Genomic DNA, 27,227 nt, shown 5'->3' on the forward strand with positions numbered 1-27,227 from the left:
TGTAAGATATTTTGGAGATAGTCATGCAGAAATAGATGAGATCCCCGCCCTCACTGAGATTGTTCTACTAAATCAATAAATCAGACTGTTTACATTATAGAATATTGGCAGTATATGTAAGTGTGGGTACTTTGGGGCCTCAGAAGAGAGGTAGTAACTTGAACTTCAAAGATTAGCTTCTTAGAGTAAGTGGTTCTAAGAGTGTGTAGGAATTACACCAGGTGAATTCAAAGAAGTAAAAGGATTCAAGACAAAAGAAACAGCATGAGCCAAGGTATGAGTTGAGAGATTGCATATGCAAGAGCTCACAGCAGGTAGAGAGGAGGATAAAACTATTTGGGTAAGTAGCAGCCAAATCATAATGTACATTTTATAGCAAGGTTGCAAATACATTATAGCCTTGCACTCAGAGGTGGAGAAAAATAGAATTTATTCTCTAAAATGGTTTAGCATTTTAATAAACCCCTTTACATTTTGGGAGCAAGGTAGATGGACTAAAAGTTAAATTTGGGGTACTTCAGTCTTAGTCCTTTTGATGAACACCTGTTTCCCCCTCCCCACTGGCTCCCCTAAATTGGCTTTTAAAGTGTAAAGGTGGGCCTTGCTTTGTTTGTGCAGTGGAGACAGATGTCTTCAAATCCGTGAGGTAGCCTTTGGTTCTGTAGTGACCCTTGTTTTCTTAGTGCTCCTTAAGCATTTGTAGCTGAAGTAAAGCTTAGCTATAAAGCTAAACTTGGATCTCTCCATTTGTCATATGATACAGGTGGTACTCCTTGTCTCTTAGGAGACTTACCTGGGTCATTGTTGACTTTATGTCACCTGAGCCACCTTTTGTCACATCTTTATTGTATTCAGCTCAGCCACACTCCTTGTATTAGTCAAGCCTCTTCAAAGAAACAGAACCAATAGAATATGTGTAATTATAAGAGGGGATTTATTAGGTTGGCTTACATGATCAGAGGCTGAATAGTCTCACAATGGCTGTCTGCAGACTGGAGGATCAGGAAGTAGTAGCTGCTCAGTCCAAGAAGCTGAAAGCCTCAATATGAGAGAGAGAGAGAGAAACACACACACACACACACCAGTGATTCAACCTGAGTCCAAGACTTAAGTAAGGCCTGAAAGCCTCCTGGAGAGCTGTTGGTGCAAGTCCAAGGCTGAAGAATCTGCCCTATCATGGACCAGCTAAAGAAGGATTGTATTCTCAAGAGCTTCCCTTTTTCCTTAAAAAAAATATATATATATATATATATATATATATATATATATATATGGAGAGAGAGAGTAGTTGGACACAATAACTTTATATAATTTATTTATATGTGGTGTTGAGGATTGAACCCAGTGTCTCACACATGCTAGGCGAGCACTCTACCACTGAGCCACAACCCCAGTCTCCCCTTCTTCTTTCTTCTCCTGTTTCTTCATTTCATCTGGGCCTGCAGTTATTGGATGGTATCACACAGGTTCAGGGCAGGTCTTCCCCATTCAGTTCACTGATCCACAAGCCAATCTTCTCTGGAAACACCTCCACAGACCCATCCAACCAATCCATAAGTTTTATGGGTTGTCTAGGCATCCTTCAGTTTACTCAGGTTGAAAACAAAAATTAACTGTTGTGCTTTTAGTCCTCTCTTGGGAAAGTGTCATGTGGTAATGTATTGAAATGTGGCAGCCTAGGGTAGCTTTGCTTAGTTAAAAGTTAGCCTTCCCTCTCCATGCATTACAGAGATTGTTTTGACATGGCCATCTTGCAGGTGGGTGCTAAGATAGGTAACATGCTCGTGATCTTTTCATTGTACCTCAGATACAGCTAGCTTGTTCTCAGCATCTTCTCAGATTATCTCACATCCTGCTTATTTTATCATCTCCTTCTACGGCTAGTTCCTGTCCCAGGAAGGGCTGTCTTAAGATGGATTTATGGATGTTTTACTCCTTTTTCACACACTCTCCTCATGTCCTAGAGCAGCAAACCTCCTCCTGGCTTCACCCTCAGCTGGGAAGAAACCATGATCTGAATTGCTTAGAAACTGTAGTCTGAGTTGGCCAAAGTAATTTAAAAATTTCTCTGCATCCTTCTACAAAAACTGACTCTCAATCTTTACTGTAGGGTTTTTTTGTTTGTTTGTTTGTTTTGTTTTTTTGAGATGGAGTCTCCCTAACTTGCCTAGGCTGGCTTCAAACTCAAGATCCTCCCTAGAAGCTGAGATTACAGGCATGCACCATGAACCCAGCTAATTTTTAATGCTAAAAATGTTTAAAAATCCTCAATGACCCTTTTCTATCTACCCTTTTCCCCCATCCATAGTTGCCTCAGGCTAATTAGTGGAAAACCATCTACTTAGGTAAAACTGAGAGATTTATGTTAATGGTGTTTTCAAAATTTCATCTCATTATACCTGTCAGTCAGCCTTTGTCTTAAGGGCAGTTTGAGGGGTTTATGTAGAGGAGTAACAATCAGATGATGTGCAGTTCTTTACTAAAGGGAATGGGTAAGTCTGCATGTAAGTAGTGTTTCCCTGTGGGAATTCCTTTCTAGCATTTCTTGATTTTTTTTTACTTATATAAACAAATCCTAAGATATAAGGAAATGATGCAAATTAATATATTCCATTAGAATGAAAGCTTAACAATCAATTTACAGATGATACTATTGGAAGGAATCTACTGAGCTTAAGTTGAAAGTGAGAGAATGAAACCTTGACAGGCAGAATTGAAGGTTAAGGTGAACATATCTAGGGTCTGGGTTAGAAGATCTAACTAGTCTTACTTATAGCTACTGCCTTATTATAAGCATGTGCTCATGGTTCTGTCTTTTGCTAATATGAGTCAGTCTTGTAAATAAAAATATTTATATTTGTGTACATTATATACTTCATATAAATGAGTGGCATTTCAAGAAATAAGTTTGGGAAAAAGAACTTACATTGGCTGTCTCAACACATGCTTCTGAGAAGTGCTATCATTTTTCTAGGAGCTCCAGATGGGAAGTAATTTGAATATTACCCTATCATATCTGCTGATGTTTTCCAGCATTTTAATATTCTATAAAGGGTTCTATTATTTGTAGGTAATTCTTGATCATTGAATGTTTTAAAATACTATGATAACTAATTATAGAAAATGTTTGAAGTATTTTCAGAATTATTTACAATTTTGGAAATTGATTTTTTTGAATATAGAATCCCACTTGGAAACACTAGATGTGAAGAGACCAGTTCAGAGGCTGTTTTAGTAAAATAGAGGATCTAACTGTGAGTAGATGGGACAGATGCAATGAATGGAGGTAATGGAGGAAAGTATATGTGATGTAGTAATATTTAGGATGTAGAATTGAAAGAACTAATTGAATGTGGGGTATGAAAAGGAGAAAGCAGCCAAGGGTGATGCTGGTATCTGCCATGAAAAATTAGGTAAATAATAGGGCAGACAGTTGTGAAAATAAGTGAGAAGGGGAATGGGTAGTGTTTGTGTGTAAATGTAAATACATGGAATGAAGGACAAGCTCAGCTTTGTATTTCCTGAGCTTGAGGCACCTTTGCATCATCCACATAGAAGGTGTCTGAGACTTGGAAGTGGAAATCTGTTTTTAAATCAACAGTATATAAACAATGTAGTTGGAGAGGGCCAGTAAATACCACTTTTGATATTACCAATAATGAACTCATTAGAGACAAATAGTTTCCCACTTGGAGGAAATTCCAGAATTGTGAGACCAGAGAATGCAGGGCTATAGCAGCCAGGGAGGACGATCATCCTCTTTGATACTAGACTGTGATGCAGCAAAATGGCAGATGAAAAGAGCCCCTGTGATTTGTTGTCAATATTTTAAATAAAAGTTGAGGATAGATTAAATGACGTGGTGGGAGATGAACATATTCTTCAGTGGATGGGTACTTGATTGGAAGGAATGAAGTGAAAAAAGTAAGTAAAAATGGGAAGGAAGAGTGAGGAGGAGGAGGAGGATGATTGGTAGTGAGCATGGGGTTAGAGAAGGTTTGTTTTTGCTTGTTAGAGGGGAGAGACTACTTACTTGCTCCTTCCTATGAGCAACTAAAGAGGAAAAGGTTAAAAATAGGGGTGGGGTGGGGAAAATACTTGAGAAGCAGGAAGGGATGGGATCCAGAAAGAATGATTGGTCTTTAACATCAGGAAGGAAAGATGGTAGAATATGTGAAATAGAGGTAGGACAGTAGCTTTATTTCTGGGAAGCCCAAAAAGTTCTATGAAAGTTTCTATTTTTATTGTTAAACTGAAAGATGATGTTACTGCTAAGGGTTGAGATGCCTGCAAAAGGAGCTTGAGGAGAATAGTAATAGATTGAAATACTTGTTATGGAATGTAGGAGAGACATCTGAAGAGGTCATTAGAAGGTTTGCCTAGCCAAAGTGTGGAATCTTGACTTAATGGTGTCAAAATCAATAGGGTTTTATTATTTTTCTTTACTCTGGGTGAGAAACCTGGATGGGGTTCTAGAGAAACTGAGCTATTATGTTTATCTTATTTTGTGTTTTTTTTTTTTTTTCCTAGGCTGCTATGACAAAGATAGTGAAGCAAGGATATTGATTAAAAAAGTATTGCCAGGCCATGGTGGGGCCTGCCTATAAACCCAGCTACTTGGGAATCTGAGGCAGGAGAATCACAAGTTTAAGGCCAACCTAAGCAACTTAGCAAGACCCTGTCTCAAAATTAAAAATGGGCTGGGGATATAATTCAGTGGTAGAGTGCCCCTGAGTTTAATGCCCAAAACTGGAAATAAAATAAGTTGCTCAGCACAGTGGCACATACCTGTAATTCTAATATGTGGGAGGCTGAGGCAGGAGGATCACAAATTGAGATAAAACCATTCTTGTCTTGAAATAAAATAAATGAAGGACTGAGTATGTAGCTTAGTGATAGTGCACTTGCTTAAGCACGTGCAAGGCACTGGGTGGAAAGACAGACGATTCTCAGTGCTGGGAAAAAAAAAGTTGACATAGAGGGCCAAGGAATACATACCAGATTTATTGAAGTCGATATTAGGGCTATTTGCATGAATGAAAAATAATTAAAGAGCGAGGGACTGATTAAATAGAAGAATAAGAGAACTAGTATGAGGGTATACCTGTGAGGAAGCTGGCAGGTGGGGTGTTTGTGTTCATCAGGGTGTCCAAGTTTTGGCTTTGGCAATGGGTATGTGACATTGAGCAGCAATGGTTTGTGAGAAATGAGGGAAACTGAGAAGTCAGCATACTTGAATGGGCAGTAAGTACCCCAAGATGGCATCAGGATTGATGGTAAGGAGAGAGACTGCTGTTATGTGGTTAGGGGTGAGTCACTAGAAGGCTGGCAGGTGGTGGCCTCAGAGTACACATTTGAGGGAACTATGGCTCAGAGGGCTTGCAACGTGAGTGGAAAAGTCATTGACCAAAGACACCAGTGGGTTTATTTTTTTTTTTTGAGAGAGAGAGAGAGAATTTTTTTTTAATATTTATTTTTCAGTTTTCGGTGGACACAACATCTTTATTTTATTTTTATGTGGTTCAATAGACTTAAAAATAAGAACCATATGATCATCTCGATAGATGCGGAAAAAGCATTCGACAAAGTACAGCATCCCTTTATGTTCAAAACTCTAGAAAAACTAGGGATAACAGGAACATACCTCAATATTGTAAAAGCAATCTATGCTAAGCCTCAGGCTAGCATCATTCTGAATGGAGAAAAACTGAAGGCATTCCCTCTAAAATCTGGAACAAGACAGGGATGCCCTCTCTCACCACTTCTGTTCAACATAGTTCTCGAAACACTGGCCAGAGCAATTAGACAGACGAAAGAAATTAAAGGCACAAAAATAGGAAAAGAAGAACTTAAATTATCACTGTTTGCAGATGACATGATTCTATACCTAGCAGACCCAAAAGGGTCTACAAAAAAACTATTAGAGCTAATAAATGAATTCAGCAAAGTGGCAGGCTATAAAATCAGCAGTGGGTTTTTGATGTGGAGGTTTACATGACTTCTCTTCAATGAAATAAGTAGGTGAGTGGGAGTCTCCATCTGAAGAATAAAGGGAGATTATTATTATTATCAGGAAGAGTTAGGCTTTATTTACAAATAGAAAGCAAAAGAAATGTTCATTGAACTACACTGAGGCTCTGGGATTTATTGACTGTGTAATTATATGTTCCATGGGGCACACATGTAAGAGGAAACAGATGGAGCAGTTTGGGTAAATGGCAGACACTCACAGGCACACTGATGGCAGCTCCAGTCCCGATGCCTCTGTGTGTATGTGGTGGGTGGGCATGTGTTTGAGGCCTGATGTGGTACTCTGAGGTTGGTAACTGAAGATTCTGCTGGTTCAGAACCTGATGTCCAGGATCTGAGAGTGTGTGTAATGCAGGTGAGGTTCTATAATCCCCTTTAACCATTAAACCACAGGCTTCTCCTTGGGAGTAATCCCCTGGGAGCAGTAGGCTCTTGGGCTGTGATGGACCCTCCAGGGTGGGTAGGCTTTGGGAGTTTGATCAGGCTATAGTCTCTGCAACCTGATTTAAATTCTACTAAGCTTTTGGAGCTATCTCAGCTCTATGCTGTAGAACCTTTATCTTTTCTTTTCCCTAAATTGATTTTTATAGCTTTAGTTTTTTCAGCATACCTCTCTTCAGCTCCACTGCTAGAATCTGACATTTCATTGCTTTTAACTTTGATTCTGGCTATCTTGTTGGACTTTAGCACTCTGGTAACCCAATATCCTCATTACCTGAGATTTTTATCTGAAGTCAGAGAGCTAACAGTGTTCCACATGCTGCAGGAAATACTCTACTGATTCCACTGCCTTTGGCTCCTCTGTCTACTCTCCTTACGGTACGGTTTTTTGTCTTTTTGTTTTTTTTTTTTGAAGAGAGAGAGAGAGAGAGAATTTTTTTTTAATAGTTATTTTTTTAGTTTTCGGTGGACACAACATCTTTGTTTGTATGTGGTGCTGAGGATCGAACCCGGGCCGCACGCATGCCAGGCAAGCGAGCTACCGATTGAGCCACATCCCCAGCCCAGTGGTACGGGTTTTCAAATAGAGTTGCTTGTTGTGAAATGTTATGATAAGGGAACCAAGTCTTTGCTAGATGATGACAAGATAAAGACTCAACTCCAGATCCAGCAAACTTTACGGATCATGAAGTTCATGTAAGCCCATTGTGTCTCCCAGAGTACCCTTTGAGGATGAGGCTTGTGTTAGTCTGTCACTGTGACAGAGTGCCTGAGATGAACAGCCTAAAAAGAGGAAAGATTCATTTTGGCTCATAGTTTCAGAGATTTTGGTCTACAGTCACTTGGCTCTGTTGTTTCTGGGCTTGTGAGGAGGCAGAGACCGTCATGGCAGGAGCATCTGGAAGAGCAAAGCTGCTTATCTCCTGGTGGCCAGGAAGGGAAGAGAAAGAGCTCACTTTTATAACAAAGCCCTTCCCCAAAACTGATTAAGCTATGAATCTATAAGTGGATTAATCCATTCGTGATGTCAGAGCCCTCATGACCCAATCACCTTCCAAAGGCTCACCTCTGAGTATTGCTGCACTAGGGACCAATCCTTCAGTGAGCTTTTGGAGGACATTAGAGATCGAAACCATAAGAAGGATGCCAAGTCAAAAAGATGGCACCCATCTGGATCATGTGAGTTCTAGTCTTTGCATTCTCTTGGCAGAAATTCAGTTTGTTATAAAACTACATAAATAACATCTAAAAAAAAAATCTTTTTCCATTTTTAGGAAGAAGTAAGTCTAACTTGGGCTGGACACCTCTTCATCTGGCATGCTATTTTGGACATAGACAAGTGGTCCAGGATCTGTTGAAGGTCTATTTATGGCTTTAATTTTTTAATGACTATAATGAATAATTATTATGGAAATTATAGGATAAAAATCTTAGAAAAGCCAACTGAACCATAATAGTTTATTAAAGCAATAGCTCATCATTAAAAGACACTTAATTTTCTTTACTAAAAACATGAATTAGGTTAGCTTGATTAATTAAAATTCTGTGATTTTAATAATTTGATTTTTACATTATTGGCTTTTTAAAGTGGCAAAGCAGGCATATTAATTAATGAAGATATAATTTTCAGTTTTACAAGCATGACAAGTTGAAAAAATAACCAAAGTGCATCCCACATTAAAAAATAATGTCAGAATCTCTTAGTACTGTACTTAATGAGATTTGAGACCTCATATTTCTCAATTCTCTGAACAATTTTTCACATATGAATGTTTTTGAAATTAGGTTGTATCTTATTCTGTACATTTAATGGGGGCATTTTTTTTTTTTTAAATTTGAAAACTTATTACCTTATGGTGGAGGAAATAGTACTGTATTTGGAGATAGTTTTCCTTTGTTCAGTATGGCTGCTTCTAAAGTTGAGTGAAGATGTATTGATTTTTAAAGAAAATCCCTTTTTGTTCTACTTATCTGTTAGACTTTTACCATTCAGGAAACTTACTATTTATTTTTACTATGAATTGAATTTAGTTTTAGTAGTGACAACCAAACAATATTAGCAATTATTCTAATTTTGAAATATTTAATTATTTCTAAAAATTAATTCTACTTTTTTCTATTTCTTGATATGTAAGATGTACTAAAGTTTTCATGTTTATTAGGCTGGTGCAGAAGTGAATGTGTTGAACGACATGGGAGACACGCCACTTCACCGAGCTGCGTTTACAGGACGAAAGGTGAAAAACATTCTAATTTCAGTGTTTACAAGTGAAATATTTGGTAGAGCAGTCACCACTATTTTCTCTGTTATAACCATCTTCTCAGCAACTGGAAAAAGCCATGAGAAAATGTATAAGCCAAATATATTGGGCAAAGGTGTACAAACTCTTGAGTTGGACAATGAGGTCAAATGCCAAGGTCATTAGACCCCTATACCATCCTTGATAGAAGGTTGCTCAGCCTCTGCTTGTGTTCCCAGCAATGGGGAACTCCTGATTGTTCTTTTGTGGAAAAATAGCTTCATCAAAGTATAATTTACATTGCATAAAATTCTATATTATAAGTGTACATTTGAATGTTTTATAGTACATTGCACAGCTATATAAATCATCACCATGATTCAGTTACAGAGCATTCATTAGTTTTGTCTCTAGATATATTTGCCTTTCCTCAAGATTTCTTACAAATGAAATCATGAACTTGTGTCTGGCTTCTATAATTGGGCATAATGTGGTTGAGTCTTGTAATACTGTAGCATGTGTCAATAGTTTATCCCTCTTTATGAATGATATTCCATTGAATAGATACACATTTTGTTATCTGTTTACCATTTATTGAAAGGACCATCTTTTTACTTTGATGAAAATCAATTGATCATAAATATAAGGCTTTATTTCTGTATTTACTATTCTTTTCCTTGATCTATATGTGTATCCTAACATCAATTTATTGCAGTAGCTTTATAATTATTTTGATATAATAATCAAATGGTATAAATTCTCCAGCTATAGTCTTGTTTTTAAAAATTATTTTGAGTACTTCAGTACTTTATATTTTCATATATATTTTAGAATTGTCAATTTCTATAAAAATGTCTACTGGAATTTTAATAGAGGTTATTTTTTTGAATCTATAGGTTGGTTTGGGAAGATTTGCCATTTTAACAATTTTGACTCTTCCAGTCTATGGACCTGAAATTCATCTTCATTTATTTTTAGGTCTTTAATTTCTCTCAGCATTTTAACATTTAGAATATTTCTATCCTCAGAAAGAATCTTTGTTAGTATAAAGATCTTTCACTGCTTTTGTTAAAAATTGACCTGACCTTAATCGGTAGAATTTGGAATGCATCTGGCCTGCTGATGTCTCTGCTCAGTTAATGTTAGCATAGTTTTCCAGCACCCTTGCATCTACATAGCTTAGTGGTTAGTCGGTGTTTGGGTAGCAGTGGTCTCAAATGCTCAGTCCCATAGGTCACTTATACTTTCTACCTGTGGACCTGTGTTTAAGCTGGAGAGTGTTTTCAGAGTGAAGGCATTTTTGTTTTCTGCCTCTGCTCTAAATTTCTGAAGTGCGCTCTCTTGTTTTTCCTGATCATGAGTGATGTTTCTAGAAGCTGAGGGTGTGGATCTAACCTATTCCTTCTCTGGTTCTTTCATTTCTAAGGACTTCCTGTTAGATAATCAGGCTATTTTGCCATTTGCCCTATATAGGAGGCAGAGTAATGGTCCCCAAAGGTGTTCATATCTTGATCTCTGAGATTTGTGAATATGTTCAGTTATGTGGTAAGGGGAAATTAAAGTTGCAGATCAAGATTGCTGATTGACTGATCATAAGATAGGAAAATTATTGTGGGTTATTTAGTATAATCACAGAAATTCTTACAAGTGTGAGAGGGAAGCAGAAAAGGAGTCAGAGATGTAGCTAGTTTGATGCAGTGTTTCAGGCTTGGGAATTGTGGAGAAAGGGGCTATGAATCAAGAATGCTGATGGCCACTAGAAGATGGAAAAGCAAGGAAACAGATCCCCCCACAGAGCTGGTCCTGTAATACCTTGATTTTATCTGATGAGCACCATTTCAGATTTTTTAAATACAGAATTATGGATAATAAATTCCTGTTGTTTTAAGCCACAAAGTTTGTGGTAATTTTTTACAATAGAATGGGAAAAGCAACCCATGCTATCAGTTATTAAGATTTTCCCATTTGTTTCCAATGGCGTCTGCTACTTTTACTCTTAATGTCTCTTGGTGTAGGTTTTGCCTTTTGTTCCAAGTCAAGTCAGTTCCATCTGGCCGGAAAGCTACTGGCTGTAACTGCTCTCCCTTCTCTGGCAAACATCTTTGGGCAAGTGGGGAAAGGGTTAACTGCCTGTGGCTAGAAGGCTAATGACTCCTGGTGTTCTAACTTGAGTTCTAGCAGTTCCTGTAGAATAACTGCTTTTCTTGATTTATAGTTTCTTTTAGTGGATATCTAGCACTATGGATATGGTTAGTTTTGATAATTTTGCCTTTTTTTTATACTCATTCTTTAGAATAACAGTCTTCTGGGCTGTAAATGCCACCACAACCAAAAGTTGTTTCACTCCATTTTTGTGATTTTTCTGATAATTTAAATGATGTAGTAAATTAAGTATGACATAGTGTATTTGTTTACTTTGATACTTGACTACTGTCCAACATGATTCCTAAAGATCACTTATTCATTTCTGATGTCAGGTATTGAACCCAGGGGCACTTAACCACTGAGTTACATCCCTAGCCATTTTTATTTTTTATTTTGAGACAGGGTCTCTGCTTTAGTCAATTTTTCATTGCTGTGACAACAGAGAGCTGTTCTGTTTTGGGGGGCTCAAGGACAGGCAGAACATCATGGTGGAAGAGTGTGGTGGAGGAAAGTGGCTCAGGACATGATGATCAGAAAGCAGAGAGAGCATCCTCACAGACAAAATATAAACCACAGGGTCACACCCCCAATGACCCACTTCCTCTAGCTACATGCTACCTGCTTACAGTCACCACCCAGTTAATCCCTATTGGGATTAATTCACTGAGGAGGTTAAGATGCTTATAACTCAATCAATTCACCTCTAAACGCTTTGCATTGTCTCACACATGAGATTTTGGGGGACACAGCTAAACCATAACAGTCTTGCTAAGTTACTTAGGGGCTTCCTAAGTTGCTGAATCTGTCTTTAAACTTGCCATCCTCTTGCCTCAGCCTCCCAAATTGCTGGGATTACAGGAATGTGCCACTGCACCCAGTTTAAGTATCTTTGAATTAGTAAATTTCACACCATTCTGGCCTATTCATAAGTTGATACTTATGAATCAGAAAACAGTCTTACTAAAGTTGAGAAAAATAGTACTTTTTATAGTAAAACAATTAATAATAAACATAGGTTAATTGCTATGCTCAACTCAGGTTTCAAAAGTGAACTGCAAATTAACTTGCATGACCCATATGTGAACCACTTGCCGTTTCCCTTAAGAGTCTTGAATTTCTCATCTTTTTCTGTGGACTGCAGAATGTTCTATTGCCATCTATTTTTCACACATACCCATACTTGAAAGTATAGCCCAAACATAATCACCATAAAATTTTTCTGACTTCTTGCAGTTGGATGGCAGCTGTGCTTTTCCACTTTTCCTGGACACATTTTATAATATTTTCAGTCATCTTATACCTTGTTATTAGAGTTACTGTTCTGTATGTCTTAGCTTTCCTACTAGGTTGAGTATAATCTTGTTCTCAAGGATTTAACACAGTTCATTTTGTGTCTTCACTGCAAGTAACAGATTTTACTGCCCATCTCTGTTCTTAAGTAAATCAAAATCAATTCATTATAAATACTTGGCTCTTCACATATTGGGCCATTTCTTCTACTCTGCTACTTTGAACATGAGATCATATAAATTGAGCCTTAGTTGCGCTGGGGTTGTAGCTCAGAAGTAGAGCGCTCGCCTAGCATGCGTGAGGCACTGGGTTCAATCCTCAGCACCACATAAAGTAAAATAAAGACATTGTATCTATCTTTAACTAAAAAATAAATAATTAAATTGGGCCTTAGTTTTGTTAGTATGTATTTTGTTATCTGTTGTATCCAAAGATAATATTCAGCTGAAATTAAATGGTTGCATCATATAAAAATGCTTAAAAATTTATGTGCTTAATAATTAAGCATGATTGGCTGGGTATAGTGGCTCAGACCTGAAATCACACCTACTTGAGAGGCTAAGGCAGCAGAATTGCAAGTTCAAAGCCAGTTTCAGCAACTTATCAAGACACTGTTTCAAAATAAAGAGAAAGAACTGGTTATGTAGCTTAGTGGTAAAGGGCCCTAGGCTCAGTCCCCAGTGCCACAAAAAAAAAAAGGACAAAAAGTTACTTTCTGACTGTACTTGGGGAAGGAATCAAATTTTCTTGTGGTAATATAATCTTATTATCTTGAGATTTGTTGATTTAATAAATATATCATTGAATTGAAAAGGGATTTTGTTTATTACAAAGCATTTTAAATTCTTATCCTCTGGATTATATAAAATATAGCTCCCCAAATTTTATGAGGGAATGGTCGACTTTTCTTGGTACATTAGCGACCCCTGCTGTTCACTGTTAAAAGTTAATATATCAAAAAATTTAAACGTTTAATTTAGCTTTATTTTTCGCTCAGTTAGAATTCTGAAGTTTTTAATGGCTTTTAAAATAAGTTTCAAATGGGAATAAAATCATTATAGCAAATATTTGGATTGTAGCACTGAAATTTATTTATTTTTGAATGGAATTGAGAATGTATTCAAAACAAGTGCTTCCTATACCCCGGGAATGCCATCTCTCTCACCTAACTTACAGAAGTTATGTGTAATCCAGAGGTTTGTACCAGAATTCCCTACGTATGGGTCACCTACTGCCAAACAACTTGATGTGTGTTTCATTTATTGGTAGACAGCTATCCTGCAACATACATAGGAATATTGCCATTTGTGCTCCAGGAATTCAGCTGAGATGGATAGTAATATAGAGCAGGTCTGTCAAGTGCTGCTAGATCATACCTATGATGGGGGCAAGAGTGGGCAGAGACTAGAGCCAACTGTGAGGCAATCTCAAGGGATGCCTCAGCCCACTGTGCTGAGAGCTCTGCAGAAGTTGGGGTGAGAGGCCAGGCCTTTATACTCCTGGGATAGTCAATCATTGGATACAGGCTATCCTGGGAAGGAAGTGTGACCTTACATGATGTAACTCTCTTAAGCTGTGATAGCCTCTGACATGGCTACCAGCTAAAGGCTGCCTTCTGATCACTCCTAGCTCTTGGAGTAGCAAGTATTTATTCCTGAAGGGTGATCTTCAGGAAGCATATCACAGATTCTGTCACAGTCTACTCTTCATTCCACTCAGGTCCACTTGTTCATATGTTTCAGGATGCCAGTTGGCCTGTCCTCCTGGGGGATGCTTAGAAGAAGGCTAATGGGACTTAGAGATCCTGTTGCCACAACCGAATTATTTTCTGCCTGCTCCCTTGCTAGCATACATTTTGGTCTTTGTGGCTTTCATAGTGGTGTGACCAGGCCCTCATCCCTGGAGGTCTGAGCCTTTCGGTTATTAGGCCTTTCTAAGAATGGAAAGCTATACTTGTCCATTTACTAGCGAAATTGGACAAGAGAATACAAGGAGATGCATGTAAATGTGTTCCTCTGTGTCCTCTTTGTGTTCAGCCCTACTTTTTTTTTTTTTTTTTTTGGTCATTGGATCTTTATTTTATTTATTTACATGTGGTGCTAAGAATCAAACCCAGTGCCTTTCACATGCTAGGCAAGTGTTCTACCACTAAGCCACAACCCCAGCCCCCCAGTGCTTCTTTCTTCTTTGATTCCTTTCCCAAGTACAGTCAGAAAGTAACTTTTGTCCTGTGTGTGTGTGTGTGTGTGTCACTGGAGACTGAGCCTAGGGCCCTTTACCACTAAGCTACATAACCAGCTTTTTCTCTTTAATAAAACATTGTCTTGATAAATTGCTGAGACTGGCCTTGAACTTGCAATTCTGCTGCCTCAGCTATTTCCTCAAAAGTAAAAATAGCTGGGGATGTGATGAGTGCTTGCCTAACATGCATAAGTCCCTGGATTTGATCCTAGTTCCCCCACCAAAGAATTATTATGTCTTGCACTTCCCTTAACTGAAAAGGGAGTACCATGGCTTCACCAGGTTCTGAGACAGCATATTTCACACCTGGACATAATGCTCTAGAAAGGCTAACTAAACACTGGGCTTGCTGTCAAAGAACCACAAGGTAAAATAGTCACCACATTAGCAGAGGTAATTTAATTCTTTAGGATAAATACTGAGGTATGTTCTAGTTGGGTCAGTTCCTAATCTTTTGAGGACCCTTCGTACTGATTTCCATAATGGTTGTACTAATTTGCAATCTCAATAACAGTATATAAGTGTTCCTTTCTCCTTTATGTCCTCTGTAGAATTTACTATTTTTTTTTAATTGTACTGGGGATTGAACCCAGAAGTGCTTTACCACTAAGCTACATTCCTGGTTCTATTTTGAGACCAGGTCTTGCTAAATTGCTGAGACTGGCCTTGAACTTGTAATCGTCCTGCCTCAACCTTCAGAGTTTCTGGGATACAGGTGTGCACCATCACGTCCAGCTATTATTTGTATTTAAAAAAAATTTTTTTTGTAGTTGTAGTTGGACAGCAGGCCTTTATTTTATTTATTTTTATGTGGTGCTGAGGATTGAACTCAGTGCCTCACACGTGCAAGGCAAGTGCTCTACCACTGAGCTACAGTCCCAGCACATATTGTTTGTATTTTTTATGGCTGCCATTCTAACTGAAGTGAGGTAAAGTATTAGTGTAGTTTTGATTTGCAGTTCTCTGATTATTAAAGATGTTGAACATTTTTTTCATATATTTACTGGTCATTTGTACTACTTTTGAGAAGCATCTGTTTAGTTCATGTACCCATTTGTTGATTGGGTGGTTGTTTTTGTTTGTTTGTTTTGGTGTTAAGTTTTTGGAACTCTATGTATTCTGGATATTAATCCTCTGTCAGAAGTGTAGCTAGCAAAGATTTTCTCTTCTCTAGTTTCTTCATACTCTTAACTGGGATACAAAGTTTACTTGTGGTAGCTTCATGGACATTATTAAGTGTATAGTTAAGTTGACCGTGTTCCTGAGCCTTTCACCTAACAGTTAATATTTTTAAATGTTTCATATTTAAGACTTGAGAGTTGTCTCTTAGAAAAATCTGTGTGTACATGCTTATGCATTCAATTTAGAGTGTCAGATATTGTAAACTTTTGAAAGGAAAAACCTATGACCCTTGCCCCATGATTGTCCACTCAGATTCTCATTTCCCTGAGGCAAACACTTTTTAATTTTAGTTGTTACTGTAGAGGTTTTTTTGTTTGTTTGTTTTAGTTAGACACAATACCTTTATTTTTATTTTATTTATTTATTTTTATGTGGTGCTGAGGCTTGAACCCAGCACCTCTCATGTGCTAGGCAAGCATTTTACCACTAAACCACATCCCAGCGCCCCCCCCCCCCCGACCTTTTTAAACTTACCTATTTATAAGTAACAAGCTTAGATCACCATTTTTTTTTCCCAGTGGTGAGAATTGAACCCAGGGCTTCACTCATGCTAGGCAAGTGCTTTATCATTGAGCCATGTCTCTAGTCCTATCACTGATTCTTGATTTCTTTTTCTATTGCTTTATCTGTGGCAGATAAGCATTTTGTTCTCTTTGTTGTTGTTTCTCTCTGACTTAACCCCTGCTCGAACCACTTTATTTTTCTCATTATCTTATTGAATTACTAGGTTTTGGTTAAGTAAATGCTGAGTTTACATTATTATGACTATGCTAGCTTGAGCTACATATATCCTATTTGTTTTCTAGATTTAATATCTATGTGGGGTTTCTTCACTATTTTTTTTTTCTTATATAATTATTAATCTCTTTGTATGAGATTACAATTTTTGAGATAGCGTTTCTCTAAGTTGTCCATGCTGGGCTTGAAATTGCGATCCTCCTTCCTCAGCCTCCTGAGTAGCTGGGATTCTGTGTGTGCACCACCATGCCCAGCTTCCCTATGTGCTCTTGCTGTCACCTGGACTAGTTGTTCCACAGAGCTGTGCACATGATTGTCATTCTGGGAGTCCTCTTTACTACTCTCCTGTATCGGAAATTGCCTATATCTTGTATCTTTCTCAAGCAGACTTTAGAAGCTTCCTGGAAAAGATTGCCTGGGGAAATTAACTCTTTTTGAGAATTTATATGTCTAAAATACCTCTCACTTTGTGTTTGAGTGATAGTTTGACAGTGTGGAGATTTCTGTTAGAAATCACTTTCCTTCAGAATTTTGAGGCATTTTGTCAGTTTTCTAGTGTTTCAGTGTTGTGGAGAAGTCTAGAACTTTTCTGATTTCTGGTCCTGGGTGTGTTACCAGATTGTTGTTTAATCATTGAAAGTATTTCAGCTGAAATTACAATGACAGAGAAACTAAAATATTAGTAACTTAAGATAATCTATTTTTCTTTCAAGTAAAAGTTCAGGTAGGTAGTTTAGGGCAAGTAGCAAATACTCAAGATTCTTCTATCGTGTTCTACTATGTGTGGCTTTGACTATATTATCCAGTGTGTGAGAGCCTCTCAATTTCAGGAATCACGGTATAGGAGGCAAAAAAGGGACAAAGAAGATATATACTCTACTACCTCTGACAGAAGATTCCTAGAAGTTGATGTTATATGACATCTCTCTTTAGTCCACTGGCTAGAACTAGCCTAAAGGGTAGCTGGGAAGTATTATTATTTATTCTAAACACTCATATGCTCAGAGGGAAATGCAGTTAGGGGTGAGATGGGATCTGTCCTTGCCATTAGTGTCCTAGAATTTTACTGTGTTTACTTTAGAATTTAAAATCTGAATTAGTTTTCTGTTACTGAATAATATATTACCCACTTATTAGTTCACATTTCTGGAGTCAGAATTCTGTGTAAAGCCTAGTTGGATTCTCTGTTCAGACTAAAATGAAGGTGTCATCTGGACTGTGTTTCCTTCTGGGACTTGGGAGCCACTTGCAAGCACATTTAGTTGTTGCAGGACTGAGGTCCCTGTTGCCTGGGAATTGTTATCAACCCCTACAGGCCCCCCTCAGGTCTTTGCTGCATGGGGTATCACACATTTCCACTCTTAGCCATGAAGCTCATAGAAGTCCTGTGGTCTTGAATAGGACTTGTTGACTGTTGGGATTCATTGCAGGGTGAACTTTGAATCTGTGTAGTAGATTGTGGTGTACTTTTGTACTTGCTGTATTTTGATATATATTAGTATATGTGACACATTTACTTTTGTGCCTCAGGTTCTTTTCCTTTAAAGAGAGGTGTAATAATAGTAAGTATCCTTGGTATATTTTGGTGAAGATTTAAGTTAGTAAAAGTTTTTTGTATTTTATTAGAGACAGGATCTTGCCGAGTTGATTAGAGCCTTGAACTAACAATCCTCCTGCCTCAGCCTACAGTGTCTATTACATTGAAAATGTTAGCTAAATATTAGATATTATGTATTTCACTTGCTTACAAATAATTGTTTTTAAGTTTTGAGTCTGTTCTTAAGTTTCATCATAACTTTGATTTTTCTCAGGAAATAAGTCATAATTTTCCAAGCAGATGTATTTCTGTAGATATTTTTTTCATTAGTAATTTGTATTTCAAGGAATATTTTATTTGCCAGAGTTTGAGAATTGTATTTCTGCACATATGGATATTGGATAATTAAAGGTTACCCCTTTTAAATAATCAGTTTTTTTCCTTAAAGTAACCATTTTGGTAGCTGTATTTTTAAATGTTTTTTAAAAATTAACATTTTCCTGCCCTCTCTATTATAGTATATTAACATAAACCCCAAGAAGATTTTCTGATATTTTTATTAGAATTGTTAAAGGTAAAACTAATCTAATTTTCTTGAGTCTCTCCTTACAATCTCAAAAGTTCATTAAGCTAAATTTGTATAAATTATTTCTTCTAACTTTGAAACCTGAAGCCTATATAAAGAAATTATTTTATAAATGAAATTTTTCATGTTGAATTTCTCTTAAAAATAACTTTATAGGGAAAAGATTTTTTAAAAAATCAACATGGGAATATTCATAATAACCAAAAAATAAACCCAAATGTTCATTAATGAATGATCAAACAAGATTTGCTATACTCATGCTATGAGTGTTGTTCAGCAATACAAAAGAATGAAGTACTGGTATGTGCCAAGACATAGATGAACCTTAACACTGTGCTGGGTAGGACCTTCCTTCATCAAAATGTCCATAACAGACAAATCCATAGAGACTGAAATTCGATGAGTGTGTTGTCAAGGGAAAGGGGAAATAAGGTTTGAGTGTTAATGGATATGGGGTTTCTTTTCAGGGTGATAAAAATATTCTAAAATTATATAGTGATGATTATTGCACACAACTCCAAATATACAAAAAGCCATAGAATTTTACACTTTAACAGGGTGAAATTTATGTGAATTATATATTTTTTAAAAATTTTTAAAATATTTAATTTTTAGTTGTACTTGGACACAATACCTTTATTTTATTTATTTATTTTTATGTGGTGCTGAGGATCAAACCCAGGGCCCCCCACGTGCTAGGCAAGCATTCCACTGAACCACAACCCCAGCCTGTAAATTGTATCTTAATACAGTTAGTTAAAAGCCATATGGGTATGGGATTTTGCTCTTTCACCTGATATGAATTGTATGTTGATAACAAGAATAGAATTGTGCAATAAAGGAATGACTGACAGTTTGCTAAGCAGAATGGGGTTAGGGCAATTTGAGGGTATGATTCATGGTCATGTTAAATTTTCTTTAAGCTCTTTTGAGTATCAATCCTAACCACTAGGGGAAAAATATTATCTTGCTCAAAGCCAAAACTTTGCTCCTCCAGTTACTTCTTTGACAAGTTGGTCAAAATGCTGTCATGGCCAGGAATATTTTAAGCAGAACATCTTTATTTGGACATAAATATTCAAAAATAAATAGCTGGTGTTCCAGGTGCAGGACTACAACAGTGAATAGAACAGACTAAACCCTTCCTTCTTTTTTTTTTTTTCCTGACAACGGAATGCATTACAATTCTTATTACACATATACAGCACAATTTTTCTAAACCCTTCCTTCTTAAAAATCCAGGACACTGGAAATACTAGGAAAATGAATCAAGCAGAAGAAGGAGAGTTAGTGGATGGCTAATGCTACTCTACCTAGAGTGGGCAAGGATGTCTTCTCTGAGCAGGAGCTTTTTTTTAGCTCTGGTTTTTGTTCTTATTGTTGTTCTTTTTACTTACACATGACAATAGGAGATATATATATCTGATTTGTTGAAAAAATTATTAAAATGTGTCTACACTCCCTTTTTCACCTTCCTTAGCTCCTTTTATAGTCTAGTTCTTGGCTCCTCTAGGAATTGGAGTTTGGGGGAAAGGTCATCAGTGGTTCACTAACTTTAAGGGCTTCTGTTTTCTTCAGCTGCAACCTGACATTCTGATTATTTCTTTGGAAGGAGGCTCTGAAGTTTCTCTGGATGCCTTCATGATTCTTTTTTGTTTTTTCCCTTAAGGCTTCATTTTTTTAACACCCTTTTCTTTTCTCGGGAAACTTTGCTCAACAAACCAATCTACTCTTATGGCTTCATTTTTTTAGTTCCTAGGGGGTTATTTGGAAATCTGTAATTTTACCTCAGACTACTCTGCAGGCATCCAGGGCCTCTGTTCAGCTGCATGTTGGTGGCCTTAGCTACCCCTCAGGGAGCTGAAATTTCATGTATCTAAAATGGGGCTTATCTTCCTCCACATGGGCTCCCTGTGTAATATTTCTATTGGTCTTTGAAATAGTTTTCACTCTTAATTCTTCTTTCTATTGTTGGCACTTGGAAATATACTCCCCCCACCACATAGATTGCTTTATCTCTGTTATTTTATTGATTTTTTTCTTGATTTCATCCTAAACAGGTGTGCCAAGTTTGTCAGAGTTTTCTAAAGTCACTTCATTTTTTTTTTTTCTCACAGTGCTGGAAATTGAACTTAGCACTTTGCACATGCTAGGAAAGTGCTCTACTACTGAGCCACACACAGTCTCCCTTCAGTAGTTGATATCCAGGAATGTTCTCTGTGAAGCCTTGTACAATGTTAAGTATATAAGTATGTTAAGTGAAATAATTAATTAAATATGTGGGCAATTGTTGAATGGTTCAGAAAAGAACAGTTTTCTCAGTGGATGAAAGGGATACCTGTGAGGGCAGAGTGGAAATTAAAAGTACCAGGGACTCGTAAGTACTAGGTGAAGAATTCCAGATCTTGGGGGATGACGAAGAAAAAGATGACAGCTAATTGTTTTGTATCTATACAAGTGTTAAAAGGCAGGATGATCTTTGAGCATAGAAAACCACAGCTGGACTTTAACTTTTTTAAAATTTAAGAGTAGTTATGCAGCAAAACGTCCACTGAACAATTAAAAATAGGCCTCACATATGCTAGGCAAGAGCTCCACCACCGAGTTACAGCTCTAGCCCCTATGTACTGCATTTAAAAATAGGCGGGAAAGGTCTGGGGGTGTAGCTAAGTGTTAGAGTTCTTACTTAATATGTACAGGCCCTGGGTTTAATTTCCAGCACTGCAAAACAAAACAAAAGAATAAACAAGAGCAACAACAAAAAAACCCAGAAAAATCCCAGATACAGATATATAATTCTATATAACATAGAATAATATATACAATATATATATATTAACAGAATAATATTGAGCCATGAAAATATATGTCATATACTAGACATATATATTAGAAAATAGGTGTATAACATAAAACAACTATTTCATATGGATGAAATTATGTTTAAAACATCTCAAGTTTGGGGTGGTACAGTGGTGCACTCCTATAGTCCCAGAGACTTGGAAGACTGAACAAGAAGATTTCAAGCCCAGGAGTTCAGGGCTGACAAGGGCAACATTAGTGAGACCCTGTCTCTTAAAAACAAAACAACATAAAAACTCAAACTTCTGCAATGGAAAATGATTAGAAAGAAAGAGCAAAATGTTTATAGTGGTCATTTAGTGATTAGGAAAATGAGTATATTATTTCCTTCTTTTGTTTGTGTTTTTTTTAATGTTATTTAAGTACTTAACTATAAAAATATATTTTTAACTAACATAGAGGTTTTATCTTTCCTCTGGGCCATAAAATTTCCTATGACAACATGAGATATCACTTCCTAGGTTATAGCCACTGTCATTCCAGGAGTTAGAACAGCACTTAGTGTGGAGCTTGAAAGCAAGCACTGTCATTATTCTCTCCTTGGGCACTATATATCTCAGGGAAAGCAGATATCAAATTTCTATTATTGTCTGCATTTTTCTCCTCCATTTGTTTTAAGTTATATAACTGACCAGTGATACCTGGACTTAACATATATTAACAATTAATTTGAAATTCCTAAAATAGCAATTAGCCACTTATACATGAATGAAACTGTCATTTGTTGTTTGCTTCATGATAAGCAATTCCTCAGTAGTATAGTACATCTCATTAGTTTATATCACTTCAGAGAATATTATTCTATTTTCTGAATGAATCAAAATTAACTTTAAGAAATGTAGGTCTGTTGGGGAATTATTGTTTCTCATCAGGCCTTAGAGGAATGATAAATGAATATACTATATGCTCTAATTTGAATAATGGCTTTTTAAACTTACAAATTTAGTTTTATCACAAGAATAATTTTGGTACATGCCACATAATTTATTTTAAAACTTATTTATAGATGTTGGCTGTGTATTGTGGATTGGCAGTTTTCTAGGCAATCATCAATTATTATTACAATTATTTGAATCACTTATTGTCATAATTGATGTCACATAAAGATCCTTATATAGGACTTTTTTTGTAAAAACTCTGTAATGATTGATAATTTGGAAAAGGCATATAATAAAATCTTAGCTTAATATGGCCCAAAATAATTTGTCTATTTAGGAATTGGTAATGCTTCTCTTAGAATACGACGCTGATACTACAGTGGTAAATGGAAGTGGACAGACAGCAAAAGAAGCTACACATGACAAAGAAATCAGAAGCATGCTTGAAGGTAAATATCATGGATCTTAACATAAGCATAATTTAGCTTAATTATAGCCAAGATCGACAGTATGGGTAAAATAGCTTCTAAAATATCCATGTAGATGACAAGAAGCCTATACTCTCTTGTACTCTATTGATAATGTCATTTGGGGAGTAATTATTTGTACACAAAATTATCTATATGAGAATTCCCTCATGGCATTTAAATTCTTAGCTTATACAAAATTATGCATGTTTTAGAAATCTATTTTTTCCAATATCCAGCAAAATAAAAGTAGAAAAAGAGAAATGAGGGAATGTAGTGGATAAGCTGGTGAAATATGATTGTGAAGGAATACAGACAGAGGTGCTGTGCCAGACAGAGAAACCAAGTAGTGTGGCTCCTGGGAGTGTTTTGATATTGGGGAAGACAACTGGCTCCATTTTCTTGAGGACCTCATTGATGTATAACAGTTATTAGTGTTTTTATCTGTGTAATACCCTGCATCCTACTTTTTACTATTTTTCCATTGACTTTCAGAACTGAACTCTTCTTTCTTGTTCTGCAGTTAGAAAATGTCTGTGTTCAGACATCTTTATTTAAAAATTTTTTTATTAACGTATATTCTTTATATGTATTAATAGGTTTGTGCAATATTTTCTTACATGCATACAACATACACTGATCAAATCCAATTCTTTTTTTTCTCCCACTTCCCAGTCTCAAGTATTCACTATTCTCCTTTCGGGTCAGCTTTGCTCGTCAGATATCTTTAGATCAGTGTCTTAACATACTCCTGCATTAAAACAAATTCTTTCATTGTCAATGAATAGAAGTCACATATACTATCTCTGTCAGGCAGTATATCATGTGATTTGGGGACATGCAAAATGTATTGGTTGTAGTCTCTGCCCTTTAATACATTATAGACTAATTGAGAGGATAAGGTAACTGTCTTTGTTCCTGTCCTGTTGTTTTAATGTATCAAGATGAGAACCCAAAACTGAGGTTTTCCTGACAGACTGGAATGTTAGGTTAGCCTGACAAGTTGACATTTAATAAGAGAAATTGTAAAGACATGCTTTAAGGCTCTTCCAAAACCTAAATTGTGCAAGGACAAGGGCTTATTTGACTTCATGGGTAATATGATTTGTCAGCTCATGTGGTCATATCCTGGGAAACAGAAGTAGAGACCCAATTGAGTGATTCTGTTCTAATGAGCTCCCCTTAGCCAATATAATACCATTTGTGGGTAGATCACTAAACAGTCATTGGCAAACTACAAGAGGTGCTTTGAGCAACCTAGGAAGACTGTACATAGACCAGAAACCAGATCAGGGAATAATGCACAAAGAGACAGGAAATTTTTTATTCCAGAGAGATAGACATAGTTAAGCACAGTGACAGCATACTTAAATATCTGAAGAGCAGTTATTTAGGAAAGGATGATGTTATTTGTGGCAGAACCATGGCCAGATGATGGCCCACTTGATATGGTACCAGGGAGTTGATATTTGGGGCCAGTGTATTGTCACAATGGTGTGAGTTGCCTTGGAAAGTGCAGTGCGTTTCCTATGATTTTAGTATTTGGGGAAACAGTAGACTACTACTAGTCAGGCAAAAACGAAAAAACTAAAAAACCCAAACTTTTTTATGTTTCTCATTTGTCTTTTTATTTTGAAAAAGTCTCCAACCTATTGGAATATTTCAAGATTAATACAATGAACAGTTGTACTTCCTTTGTATGTCCTTTATTTAGATTCATCAATTGGTAGATATTTTGCCATACCTGAGTTATCGTACATATTTGATGTTATTTACTTTTTTTGTTAAACAATTTGAGAATAATTTGCAGAAATACTGATACTTCAGCATATATCTCTTAAGAACAAGCATATTTTCTTACATATCACATAATTTTAGTCTTTCCTCAGTTCTATAGGGATTGGTGTAGGGTATCCCTGGATACCAAAATCTGCAGGTGCTCATATCCCTTACATAAAATGTATTTGTTTATAATCTACGCATGTCCTCCCAAGTTTACTTATGATCCCTAATACAGTGTAAATACTATGTAAATAGCAGTTTTACTGTATTATTTAGGGAATAATAATAAGAAAAATTTGAACATGTTCAATACAGATACAAAATGTTTTATTATTTTCAATCTGGTTGGTTAAATCCACAGATGTGAAACCCATGAATATGGAGGGCTGATTTCATAGTGATCACTCTCAGAGAACTTTACATTAATATACAGGTTGAGCATCCCTAATCTGCAATTGGAATTGCTTGAAAATGCAAAAATTTTTGAGTACCATGATGCTCAAAAAGTTTTTGGATCCTTGAGTATTTTCCATTTTGGATTTTTGAATTAGTGTTGACAAGTGATACTAAACATTTTGAATAAGGGGTACTCAACAATATTATATATGTTTTTTTATATATAAATTTTGCCTGTTGTGTAAAAAAACTTCTTGTAGCATTTTCCACCCAATCCAGGATCTAATCAGAAGTCCCATGTTGTATTTAATTTTCACATCTTTCTAGTCATCTTGTATCTGAAACAGTTCTGCAGGCTTTCCCCCCGCCCCTTTCTTAATGTTTGCCTTTTAGAAGAGGAAGGCAATTGTGGAATTATTTATAGAATGTCCCTCAATTTGGGTTTTTCTGTTTCATATGATCAGATTCAGGGTATGCATTTTTTTTTTTTTTTTTGGCAGGAATATTGTATAGGTGAGGTTGTGCCCTCATAGGAGACACAGAATGTCACTTTGTTCCATTATTGGTGATGTTAACTCTGATCACTGGGTGGTCCACTGGAATTCTATGTTTTTCCCTTTATAACTAATAAACTGAGGGAGAAACTTAAGACCACATAATGTATTTTGTTTACCAATAAATTTTCAGTCAGTGGTTTTAACATTCATTGATAATATTTGTCCAAATTATCTATTTCTGTGGTGATTGTGAAGTTGTGATTTTCTATCAGCATCAAAATTTACCAGGTATTCTGCATTTCAATGTGTACTACTACAAACCTGTGAAAGTTTATAATTGTCTATTAAGGTGAAGGTAGATTTCATGACCTCTGAAATCCCAACTAACTCTGGATTCTGATTGAAATGAAAGAGTTTGGTATCTTATTAAATTTAAATTTTAATATTTTTTTGGATTTAGAGTATTTCCTTAAGATGTATTCATGGAGATAAAAATATATATCATTAATATGCAGCCCACTATTTTCACAAAAGTACAGTGTCCTTATGAACAGCATCCACAGCAAGAAAGAGAATGTTATCAGCACTCTAGGAGCCCCATCACCTGAAGTTGGAGTATTTGCTTTTCATTTACTGGATCAGCAGTCTTTGCTCTGAATAAACATAGGACAGGAAGTTTACAGGAACATATGCAGGGTTTTCAACTCTAAATTCCTATTTGTTCTCATTTGTGAGCCTAGAAAATCTAGAAAAAAAATATTAGGGTATTCTTTATATCCTTTCCCTGAAGTGTGAAACAGAAATTATTAAGCATTATTTAACAACTGATATGTATTGTGCTGAGTACCTTATAAATGCCTGGATACATAAGAATTAAGAACAGGTGCTAGACTTAAAGGACCTCTGAGAGAGGACTGGGGATATAGCTCAAGATAGAAAGCTTGCCTAGCATGCATGAGGCTCTGGGATCCATCCAGACACTAAAGGAATAAGTTATAGGTCAGGATAATGCAGTAGTGGAGGCAGGTACCAGGGGATTACTGCTCTTGAAGAGTTCATAGTGAAAGGAAAGATGGAAGATAGTAGTTCCTATTAAAGCCTCCGAGCGCCTACATAGACAGAGTCCGAGTATGGAAGCAAAAATGTGAGAATAGATGATGATGATTCTGAGTTACTTCATCATTTCTTAAGACAAAGCTAAGCTGGTTTTTACTTTTCCTGTATTCAATGTTTGTGTTCTCTGTAGTTGAAATGCAGTGGTTTACATAGTATCTGGATCAAGGATTAGCATGTAGTAATTACTGTTAAAAAATGTTCATCTGTTTCCCCAGCCTGTTTCTCTGCCCATGACTCGTCTTAGCCAGGAAAACTGCCAGGAGAATAATCCTCTCTTGAGCCTTTGCATAGGATATTGTATATGTGTGTTAAATGGGATTACTAAACTTTGTATGAAATTGTTTCTTTTCTGTAAGTCAAAACAGAATTCAAATCTAGCAGAAATGAGAAATTATTCTACTCTTAGATTAGATTGCCAGTTGCTCTTTTCATGCAAACATGATTTGAAAGTAGCATGGGCTTTGGCACCAGCTTGCCTAAATTCACAGCCTAGCTCCTCCACCTCACGACCTTGGCCAAGTTCCCTGACCTCCTGATGCCTCCATTTCTTTGTCCATAGAATTAGCATAGTAACAACTACTTCAGGGTGGGTAGGATGATGTAATGAGTTAATATTTTTTAAGTGTATTGAATAGCACTTGGTAGTAGTGTTATGATATTTATTAAATAGAATAAATTTCATAATATGTGGAAGTATGTAAGTAGATTAAAACCTATCTGCATATGTTTATGTGATTTGTTCATCTTTCTACCAATGCTATTTCTTATTTTTCTCTTCCCTTTAAAAGGTTCTGGAAGG

General features: G+C 36.4%; 1 protein-coding gene across 5 annotated transcripts in view; it reads left to right on the forward strand.

Annotated features, from left to right (window-relative positions):
• Osbpl1a (oxysterol binding protein like 1A) overlaps positions 1 to 27,227 on the forward strand; it is a 226,335-nt gene that overhangs the window by 31,666 nt on the left and 167,442 nt on the right. For 4 of the 5 annotated variants that reach the window (XM_071602837.1, XM_071602836.1, XM_027935653.3 and 1 more), the window contains exons 3-5: positions 7,746 to 7,831; positions 8,634 to 8,708; positions 22,508 to 22,619. In XM_071602837.1, the coding sequence (XP_071458938.1) occupies positions 7,746 to 7,831; positions 8,634 to 8,708; positions 22,508 to 22,619 (273 nt within the window). Of the gene's footprint in view, positions 1 to 7,745; positions 7,832 to 8,633; positions 8,709 to 22,507; positions 22,620 to 27,227 lie in introns of those variants that run through there. The other variant, XM_071602839.1, reaches the window with a different exon arrangement.

The sequence above is a fragment of the Marmota flaviventris genome, chromosome 16 (assembly GCF_047511675.1).
Source record: "Marmota flaviventris isolate mMarFla1 chromosome 16, mMarFla1.hap1, whole genome shotgun sequence".
NCBI classification, from domain to species: domain Eukaryota; kingdom Metazoa; phylum Chordata; class Mammalia; order Rodentia; family Sciuridae; genus Marmota; species Marmota flaviventris.